The 10,444-nt window shown below is 59.9% G+C and overlaps 1 protein-coding gene across 1 annotated transcript; it reads left to right on the forward strand.

Moving 5' to 3' along the window:
- The first annotated feature begins 1,322 nt into the window (after positions 1-1,322).
- On the forward strand, positions 1,323-9,342 carry FUS (FUS RNA binding protein). Its single transcript, XM_075490698.1, has 15 exons — positions 1,323-1,458; positions 2,911-2,935; positions 3,069-3,223; positions 3,306-3,447; positions 3,521-3,690; positions 3,777-3,951; positions 5,246-5,280; positions 6,323-6,355; positions 6,635-6,741; positions 7,298-7,427; positions 7,520-7,615; positions 7,713-7,833; positions 7,934-8,061; positions 8,153-8,309; positions 9,154-9,342. The coding sequence occupies exons 1-15, from the start codon at positions 1,446-1,448 to the stop codon at positions 9,191-9,193; spliced, it is 1,527 nt and encodes a 508-aa protein (XP_075346813.1). The 5' UTR covers positions 1,323-1,445; the 3' UTR covers positions 9,194-9,342.
- The last annotated feature ends 1,102 nt before the right edge of the window (positions 9,343-10,444 follow it).

A 10,444-nucleotide genomic window follows, 5' to 3' on the forward strand; every position in this document is an offset into this window, starting at 1 on the left:
GCCAGAGCAGCCCCCACTCTATAGGGGATGCCAGAGAGTGCACTGCCCCACAGGGGATGCCAGAGACTCCCTGTATCTATAGGGGATGCCGGAGACTCCCCATGTCTATAGGGGATGCTGGAGAGTGCCCTGCCCCACAGGGGATGCCGGAGACTCCCCATATCTATAGGGGATGCCGGAGACTCCCCGTATCTATAGGGGATGTTGGAGACTCCCCATATCTATAGGGGATGTTGGAGAGTCCCCGTATCTATAGGGGATGCCGGAGACTCCCCAGCTCTATAGGGGATGCCAGGGAGTCCCCAGCCCCATAGGGGATGCTGGAGAGTCCCCAGCCCTATAGGAGACACTGGAGAGTCCCCACTGTGGGGCTTAACCCTACAGGAGACAGCAGAGAAGCCTCACACGGAACTCCACCCTATAGAAGACACCGGAGGATCCCCATACGTGAGTGCCCAGCCCCATAGGGGATCCCCCCACGCGTGGAGGCTCAGCCCTATAGGAGCCCCTTGTGCCTATACTGCCCCACTGACCTCCACACACCCCACAGGGGGCCGGCCCAGACCCTATAGAGCCCCCCCAGGCTGTGCCAACCCTATAGCTGCCCATCCCCGCCGCCTCCATACCTGCTCCCGGCCCCTATACGGCTCCTATATGGCCCTTATAGGGGCCCCAGGTATTTTTAGCCCTGACCTTTGGGGCCGGCCAAGCCTGGCCCACGTGACGTCAGAGCCAGCATGGGCCCCATAGGCGCCCCCCCCCCGGCCGAGTCCTGGTGGGGAGGGGGTTCCTATAGGGTGGCAGGGTCCCTCGTAGATGCCATATGGATTTGGATAGGGTAGGGGGTCTCTATGGGTGCCCTACAGGTGTCTATAGGGTCCCTATGGTGGAGCAGAGGTCGGTGGGTGCCCCTGTGGGATTTCTATAGGGTCCCTACGAAGAAGCGGGGGCTGGTGGGTGTCACTATAGGGTTTCTACAGGGTCCCTATGAAGAAGTGGGGGCTGGTGGGTGTCGCTATAGGGTTTCTATAGGGTTCCTGTGGGAGCGGAGGTGGCGGGGGTCGCTACGGCGTTTCTGTAGGGTCCCCATGAAGCAGCAGATGTGGTGGCCATCGCTACAGGGTCCCTACGGGGGCGCAGAGGCTGCTATAGGCCGGCGCTGCTATAGGGTTCCTATAGGGCCCCTATGGAGGCGCGGAGGCCGCCCGCGGCCGCGTGACCCCGGCGGCTCCGCCCACCCGCTCGGCCCCGCCCCCCGCAGCCCCTCGGCCCCGTCCCGGGTTCGGACCGTACCAACGGGGAGGGGAAGGGGGGGGGGGAGACTCCCACACCCCCCCCCACGGCGGTGGCACGCGCCGGCAGAGGCTATAAAAGGCGGGCGGGCGGCCGGGGGCGCAGTGCGGGCGCCACGTGGAGGGGAAGCGCCGCAGCAGCGCGGCACCGCCATGGCCTCCAACGGTACGGGCGGGCCCTGCGGCCGCCCTCGGCCCGGGGGGCCCTGCGGCTGGGCTGGGCTGGGCGGGGTATTGCAGCCCCCCAGCACCGGGGGGGAGCGGGCCGAGGGGTCCTGGAGCCCCCCAGCAGCGAGTTGAGGAGGCCCGGGGCGGGCGGGGGGGGGGGCTGGAGTCCGCCGGCGCCGGGGGGGAGCCGGCGAGGGTGCGTGGGGCGGGTATGGGGGGGTCCCGGAGGCCACCCGCAGCGGGGGGCGGCTGCAACCGCGGTGCCGCTTTCATTGTGTTTCTTCAGTGCATTTTTTGAAATGAGCGGTTTCCCTATTTATTTTCATATTCCAGTTATCGTGGAGCTGTATAATTTTCAGTATTGCCGCGCTTGGGGGGGGGCTGTGATTTGATGCTTCCCCATTTCCGCGATGCCCCGGGCTGTATTTTTTTTTTTTCGGTTTATTTCCCCCCCCCCTTTTTTTTTTTGCATATAATTGAGCTTTATTCTGTTGCAAATTTTTCGGCCTAAACCCCCCCGTTTAGTGCTTCTGTGGGGTTTTTTTGGTAAAAACTGGTCGCGGATTGGGGGGGGGGGTGGACAAAGCGCCGCGCCCGGATGCTCCGCGGCGGCCGCGGGGAGGAAAATTAAAATATAAACCTACAATTTAACGGAAAACTGCGGGTTTTTTGGGGGCATCTGGGGGTGTTTTGGGGGTCGCGGTGCAGTGGACCCCCCACCCCCCGGAATAACGGGGCCCGTTAACGCCCCCCCCCCCCCCCCCCCGCCGCCATTTTGTGCGCCGAGGGAGGGGCGCGGCTTTTCCAGCTGCGCCATTGCCGCCATTTTGTGCGCGGGGCGGGCTGCGCATGCGCGGGGAGGGTGGGGGAGAGACGCGCTTTGCGCGCGGCGCATGCGCACTGGCGCTGCCGCAGTCTCTCATCCGGGTCTTCGCCTTTAAAATACCCCCCGCGGGGTGGGTAAATATTCCTTGGAGGGGGAAAACACCCCTTGGGGGGGCTGGCGCCGCTCAGGTGGGCCTAAAAACCTCTGTTTTGGGTAAAGGGCTCTCCGTTTCTTTCAACGGTCGGAGCAGCTGCTCCGCTACGAGGCGGGAGGAGGCAAATGGTCGCCATCTTGCGGCGGGGAGCTTGAGGGAGCTCAGACTCTTTTGTTGTGGGGTATCTGAGGAAAATTTGCTTGTTGCGTTTGTTTTGACATCTGTGTAGTTACGTTTGTTGCTTAGATGCTTTTTTTAGGGGGGGATGTTTGTTTTTAAAGTAGGTGCTTAGGCCTTTCGAGTGGGATGAACGTCCAGTCTTTCTATCTCGTGCCTTAGTTTGGCTGTTTCTGCACTTCAGTGGCAAATAACTAACGATTTTGAGTGTAAAGCGTGAATATATTTATATTCAGGTGCATGTATGTTTATTTACAAAAGTAACGTTTTTTTGGGGGGGGTTCTTCCCACAGACTACAGCCAGACGGCGACGCAGAGGTACGCCCCCCCCCCCCCCCCCCCCCGCTTTCTCCTTATATTCAACCTTTTGTATCTCGAGCTTTAGAAATCCATAGGGAAAAGGGTGATTTTTGTGGGGATTTCACGTGGCTTTTTGTGCTTTTTGTGGCAGCTACGGGGCCTACCCCACCCCACCGGGGCAGGGCTACTCGCAGCAGAGCAGCCAGCCCTATGGCCAGCAGAGCTACAGCAGCTATAGCCAGTCGACTGACACCTCCGCCTACGGCCAGAACAGCTACAGCTCTTCCTACGGCCAGACCCAGAGCAGTAAGCTGGACCCCCGACACCCCCCTGTCCCCCCACTGGGTGTTTTTTGGGGCTCTTCACCCCATTTTCCACTGCTCTCCAGGCTATAGCACCCAGTCGACCCCCCAAGGCTACGGCAGCACCAGCGGCTACGGCAGCGGGCAGAGCTCGCAGACATCGTACGGGCAGCCCTCCTCCTACCCCAGCTACTCCCAACCGCCAGCGGCCAGCTCCTCCACCGGCAGGTAGGCAACGACCGCAACGCCGCCGTTGGGGTGAAAAACCAGCGTTTTGATCAACGTCGTCGGGTTTTCGCAGCTATGGGAGCGGCTCGCAGAGCTCCAGCTACGGCCAACCCCCCAGCAGCGGTTATAACCAACAGTCGAGCTACAGCGGGCAGCAGCAGAGCTACAGCCAGCAGTCCTCCTACAACCCGCCCCAGAGCTACAGCCAGCAGAGCCAGTACAACAGTGGGAGCAGCGGCGGATGTGAGCACGGCGGGGAGTCGCGACGGCGCCGTTTTGGGTGTAAATCTTCCGGATTTTGCCGTCTAACTGTTGTTTTGCGGTTGTAGCCAACAGCTACGGGCAGGACCAGTCGTCCATGAGCGGCGGCAGCAGCGGTTACCAGGAGCAGAGCGGCTACGGGGGCGGCCAGCAGGAGCGGAGCCGCGGCCGGGGCGGCTATGGCCGAGGCGGCTACGACCGCGGGGGCCGCGGGAGCCGGGGCGGCCGCGGAGGCAACCTCGGGTAGGTGTCGGGGGACGGCGATATGGGGGAGGGGGTGTCAGGGATTGGGGGGCAAAAGACCCCCTGAAAGCAGGGAGGGGAGAAGGGGGAGAGGGGAGGTGAGCAGCCCCCCGGACGGTGCCGTGCAGCACCCCCCGCTCAAGCGGGTTTTAACCAAAATCGGCGCGAGCGCCCCTAAAAAAAAAAAAGTAGCAGGGCGCCCGGCGGGGGCGCTTGGAGGTACCTGAAGTGGTAAGACCCCCCTGGAATGGGGGGAAAAAGGTGTTTTTTGGGAAAAAAAGAGAGAAAACCACTCAGCAAACCTGGTTGCCAAGGTCACTTGTAGCCTCCGGTGCCGGCTCTTGGTCACGGTGGGGGCATGTGCCCCGGGTTAAAAAAAAAACAGAGGAAAATGGTTCGTTTTGAGGTCACTGCAGAAAACGAAAACGTTGATTTTGGGGAAAAAAAACCCGCCGGTTTTGGATATTGGGAGATGTTTGACACTGATGGGTGATAACCTGGAGTGGAGTGTCTTTGTGGTGTCCCGGTGCACGAAGGGAGGAGGAAATGCCCCCAAAAACCAGAGACAAAATAATAATGGTGGTTTTAAAGAAAAGAAACCGAGGTTTTGGGTTTGTGCGCGTGTCGCCCCCCCGCCTTTGGGCTGAGAAAGCCGCTTTTTGGGGCGGCAAGAGGTGAGTATCGGCGGGGGCGAGCCGCGGTTGCTTGTTTGTCTTGCCGCTGCTGTTGTGCCTGTTAACAAACTCTGCGTTTTGTGTGCTGCAGGTGTGAAAGGCAGCGAAACTTTCGCAATTCTCCGCTCTTTTTGGGTTTAAAAAAAGGCAGAAAGGGTGAAAAGTGCAAAAAACAAAAAAACCAAAACAAAACCAAAACCAAAACAAACACGCAAAGGGCCCCCCGCTCCCAAAAAACCTACAGGAACGAGGGGGGAAAAGCGACGACGAGCGGTGGGGAGGGGGAGATGCTCCCGCTGGAGGGGCTCGGCTGAAAGCAAGGGGGGGTGCCCCCCCTCTTAAAGAAAAAAAAAAAAGGCAAAGTTGGGGTTTTTAATGATTTTTGGATCCCCCCCCGGCGGGGCCGGAGAGCGCCCGGCTGCTGCGTCCGAGATGAAACGTCGCCGGCGGATGGAGACCCCCAGCCCCCCCCAAGCGCCCCCGGCCCCCCCCAAATCCGCAGGGGGGGGTCTCAGGAAGGAGGAAACTGCTCAAAAGCGCTGGTTTTGCCCCGAAACTACCCCCGTCTTTTTAGGCAGGGGATTAAAAAAACCTCATTATCTTCTAATTTATCTCCTCAGCGGTGGTGAGCGTGGTGGCTTCAATAAATTCGGTGGTAAGTCCCAAGAGTTCGGCATTTGAACCCAAAAAAAAAAAGTGTCTGTTTTTAACCCCTTCTCTCTGCAACAGCCTGGTCGGGGGCGTTTTGGGGTGAGAAAGCCCCAAAAAAAGAGCTGCGGCAGCTGGCTGGAGGCGATGTCATCGGGTTGTGTCTTGGGTGTTTAAACAAACAAAAATGTTGGGTTTTTTGGGGGCAAAGTGGAAAAAAAGAAACAAACCAACACGCACACGGCGACCGCAGGCGGAAAAAAGGCCGGAACGGGGAAATTATGACTCTTGGCAGAGTGGTGGTTTTTTGTTTTTGGGGGGGTAAAAACGCTGGTTTTTAACAAAACGGTTGCATGTGGTTTTAAAAAAAAAAGATAACGGAAAAATCTGAGGTTTGGTGCAAAGTTTGGTTCTGGGGGAAAAACAAGAAAAATGCAGTTTTGGGGCTTGTGTAAAGTGCCGGTGACCTGAGGTTGATGGAAAAAAAAATGCGTAAAATGGTCAAATTGCCGTTTTTGCCCCCAAATGGGGAGCGGTGAGGTGGTGAGCGCTGCAGTGTACCGACCGAAAACGGAGTGTCTTGGTTTTACCCATCTTGAGAGTTCTCACACCGTTTTGGAGGGGTTTGCTGAACCGGGGCGTTGCTGGTGGTGTTTTGAGGAGGAAAAAAAAAAACAGTGTGTTTTGAGAAAAAAAAATGCCAAAAACTGCCACCCCGGGGGCGACGAGCAGAGATGGACAGCCCCAGCGCCTCGGTTTTGGGGTGAAAAACCCTGGAATTGGTGAGCAGCAGCAGCCTTGGGGACACACCCCCCCCCTTGCATTTCGGAGGGCGAGTAACAAAAACCTGAGCGTTTCTAGGTGCCAGAACTCTGGTTTTTCACCCCAAAAAGGGGCGCAGGCTGAAACGGGTGGGGAAAATGCGTTTTTTCCCCCAGTTTTTCCCTATTCTGGTGGGTTTGGGGTGTGGGGGAGGGGATGGGGTGTGCCCCCCCCCTCCCCGCGGGCTAATTAACACTTTACTTTTTAATTTTTGCATGTGGCGAAAGGACCCCGGGACCAAGGGCCACGGCATGATCCTGGTAACGAGGGGCATGGCTAACGAGGCGGGGAGGGGACTCATGGGGGGGGAGAGGATTAATTGGGGGGATGCTAATGAGGGGGAAGATAATTAATTGGGATAACGAGGGGGAAAGGGGCTAACGAGGCTATTGAGGGAAGGGGGTTAACGATGGGGTCATGAGGTTATTAAGTGAAAGGGGCTAACGGGGATGGGTTAACGAGGCCACTAAGGGGGTTAATGAGGCAAGGGGGCTGATGAGGGTTAACGAGCGCTGGCGCTAACGAGCTCTCCCCCGCAGGCGAGCAGGATAACTCGGACAACAACACCATCTTCGTGCAGGGGCTGGGCGAGAACGTCACCATCGAGTCGGTGGCCGACTACTTCAAGCAGATCGGCATCATTAAGGTGGGGGCGCGCTTAGCGTGTCGGCACGTGTTGTGGTGTGTCCTTAGCGTGTCATCAAGCGCGTGTCCTTAGCGTGTCATCAAGCGCGTGTCATCGAGTTTTAACCTGTGGGCAAGGGGATGGGCAACTGCCTGTCACTAATGTGTGCTTGGCATGTTGCTGCATCTTCACGGCGTGTTGGTGTGTGCTTGGCATGTTGCTGCACATCCTTGGTGTGCTTCACGTGTCCTTAGCGTGTCATCAAGTGTGTTGTCAAGTCTTAACCCGTGGGAAAGGGGATGGGCAACTGCACGTCATTAATGTGTGCTTGGCACGTTGCTGCATCTCCTCGGTGTGTAGGTGTGTGCTTGGCATGTTCTTGGCGTGTTGCTGCACATCTTTGGCGTCTGCTTGGTGTGTCCTTAGCGTGTTGCTGCGTGTCTTTAGCGCATCCTCGTGTTTCACCCCAAGACCAACCCGATGGCCCACCCCCGATGACCTGCTGTGGTGTCCTCTCACCCTCTCGCGTGTCCTTAGCATGTCCTTAGCGTGTCCTTAGCATGTTTTGTCCCCCCAGACCAACAAGAAGACGGGGCAGCCCATGATCAACCTGTACACGGATCGTGAGACGGGCAAGCTGAAGGGGGAGGCCACCGTCTCCTTCGACGACCCCCCCTCTGCCAAAGCCGCCATCGACTGGTTTGACGGTAGGACCCCCCCAAACCCCCTGCGCCCCCAAATCCCCCCCCCCCCAACCCCCCAAAACGACCATTTTCGGGCTTAATTCTCCCGTTTTTAGGCAAAGAGTTTTCCGGCAACCTCATCAAGGTGTCCTTCGCCACTCGCCGCACCGACTTCAACCGTGGGGGTGGCCGGGGCGGCCGCGGGCGGGGAGGTGAGCTAGTGCGCGCCGGGGGTGCTTGGGCAGCCCCCAAAACCCCCCCTTTTCACCCCAAAACCCCCCTTTTTCACCCCAAAAACCCCTTTCTTAGGTCCCATGGGGCGCGGCGGTTTCGGTGGCGGCAACAGCGGCTCCGGCGGGGGCAACCGGGGTGGCTTCCCCAGCGGCGGCGGTGGCCAGCAGCGCGCCGGTGACTGGAAGTGCCCCAACCCGTGAGTGGGGTGGGGGGGGACGACGACATGACTGGGGGGACTGGGATGAACTGGGAGGGGACTGGGCGGGGCGATGACCTCATCACTCTTTTCCCGCCAGAGCCTGCGAGAACATGAACTTCTCGTGGCGGAACGAGTGCAACCAGTGCAAGGCCCCCAAGCCCGACGGGCCCGGCGCGCCCCACATGGGGAAGTACCCGGGGGGCAGCCGCGGCGGGAACCACATGGGTAAATATCGGGGTGCCGGGGGGCGGGGCAGGGGCCACGCCCGCCTGGGGACCTCATCGCGCCGCCCCCCCTCCCCGTCTTCTACCCGCAGGCGGTGGCGGCGGCGGGTTCGGCGAGGAACGACGCGGAGGACGCGGAGGCTTCGACCGCGGAGGCTACAGGGGCGGCCGGGGCGGAGACCGGGGCGGTTTCCGCGGGGGGAGAGGCGGCGACCGAGGCGGCTTTGGGCCGGGGAAGATGGATTCCAGGTAAGATGGCTGACGGGAGGCCGCCCGTCCTGCGTGGGGGCCTGTTCACTTGGGAACCTACTGATAACAGTTGTATGCACCCATCCCAGGAGCTCTGAAACCTCTGGGAGTGGGGCATCAGTAGGTTCCAGAGTGAACACCGCACTTTGTGCCTCGTGGAGGTGCTGGAGGCTGTTAACTCTGGAGTTCACTTGGGTGTTGTTGACTCTGGGACCTCTTGAGCACTGTTAACTCTGGAGCCTACTGCTGGGCTGTGGGCAGGCTGGTTAAGAGGCTGGTGGTTCCTTCTACAACCACCTGGTGGTGCTGCCATCGTTATGGCCCAGAGTGAACGCTGTGTTACTGCTTCCTTCCTGCAGGCTGTTGGGACAGCGTGTTAACTCTGGGACTTACTGATGGTCATGGTTAATAGCCAGCCCCTGCTTGTGGCCACTGTTAACTTTGGTCCCTAATGATGGTCTTGATAAAAAGCTGAGTTTGTTGCTGTTGGGCCCCCACTTGTGGCTGCTGTTAACTCTGGTCCCTACTGCTAGTCATGGTTAATAGCCGGGCCTTACTTGTGGCTGCTGTTAACTCTGGTCCCTATTGATAATCATGGTTAATAGTCGGGTCTTATTTCTGGGCACGGTTAACTCTGGTCCGTGCTGATGGTCATGGTTAATAGCCAGCTCCTACTTGTGGCCATTGTTAACTCTGGTCCCTGATGATGGTCATAGTCAATAGCCAGCTCCTACTTGTGGCCCCTGTTAACTCTGGTCCCTAATGATGGTCTTGAGCAAAAGCTGAGCTCTACTTGTTGCTGTTAACTCTGGCCCCTACTGACGCCTCTCCCTTCTCTCCGCAGGGGCGACCACCGGCAGGACCGCCGCGAGAGGCCCTACTGAGCCCCCCCCGCGCCCCCTCCCCACACACACGTTTTTTATTTGGTGCCCTGCCCCGGGGGCTGGCCAGCCCTGCCCCCCGCGGGGTCTCCCCGCTTTTAACCCTCCCCCCTCCTCCCTCCCACCCCCCATTAAAGTCTCGGGGGACAACACGGCCCTGCCTGGTGATTGGCGGGAGGGGAGGGGGGTGGTTGCTCCTTGCCCTCATTAGGCTCCAGAGTGAATGTGCCCCTAATGAGGCACTTCCGGCTGCCGGGCTCGTTACGGGGCTCGTTAACCCCCTCGTTTAGGTCCTGACGTGGCCCAGGGCGGGGCCCGGCACCTTCCGGTGCTTGTGACTCAGTGCCTATAGGGCCCGGGACAGGGGGAGCCTATAGGGGCACCTAGGGAGGGAGGGGGAGCTGGAGGAACGGTTGATGTATACGTAGCAGAGGTGGGTCTTGTAGTATACCCATATAGGACCCTATGGAAAGGGGGGGAGGGGGCGTGTCTTACAGGGGGCGGAGCTTGTAGGAAATGTGTCAGGTCTCTATAGGCAGCACAGCCATAGGGGCTGCTGTGGAAGGTGGATGGAGCCTATAGGTTTTCTGGAGTTGGTATAGGGCAGGTCAAGTCCCCTATAGGTAACGGATACTTTATGTAAAGTATTATACTCCCTATTGGGGGGGGGGGCGGACATGACACAGGGCAGAGTGGAGGGAAAGTGCTGCCTATAGGGCACCTTACAGGTTTGTAGCAACCTATGGAGCACCTGGGGGGGGGGGCCCTATAGCTCTGCCCACAGCCTGAGGGTGAAGCTGTGGGGCGGGGGAGACGCTATAGGCCCCCCGGGAGGGAGGGGGGAGCCCTATAGCAGGAGGAGGGGGTGCCGCACCTATACGCGGGGCCCTATGGGGAGCGGGGGCGTGGCCCGGGAACGGCGGGCGGGGGCGTGTCCGCGGCGGGGGCGGGGCCGGGGGGCGGCAGGTGCCGGCGGCGCGGAGCGGCCACAGCGCCATGGGGCGGCCGGGGCCGGGGCTGGCCCCGCTGCTGCTGGTGCTGCTGCTGCTGCTGCTGCCGGAGGGTGAGCCGGGGGGCTGCGGGGGGACGGGAGGGGACGGGGATCGTGAGGGGACATGGGGGTGCTGAGGGGACAGCAGGGGACTTGGTAGGATCGTGAGGGGACGGGGGGGGGGGGGGACGGGGATCGGGAGGGGACATGGGGGTGTTGAGGGGACAGTAAGGGTTGGTAGGATCGGGAGGGGACGGGGGAGC

The sequence above is a fragment of the Mycteria americana genome, unplaced genomic scaffold, assembly GCF_035582795.1.
Source record: "Mycteria americana isolate JAX WOST 10 ecotype Jacksonville Zoo and Gardens unplaced genomic scaffold, USCA_MyAme_1.0 Scaffold_91, whole genome shotgun sequence".
NCBI classification, from domain to species: domain Eukaryota; kingdom Metazoa; phylum Chordata; class Aves; order Ciconiiformes; family Ciconiidae; genus Mycteria; species Mycteria americana.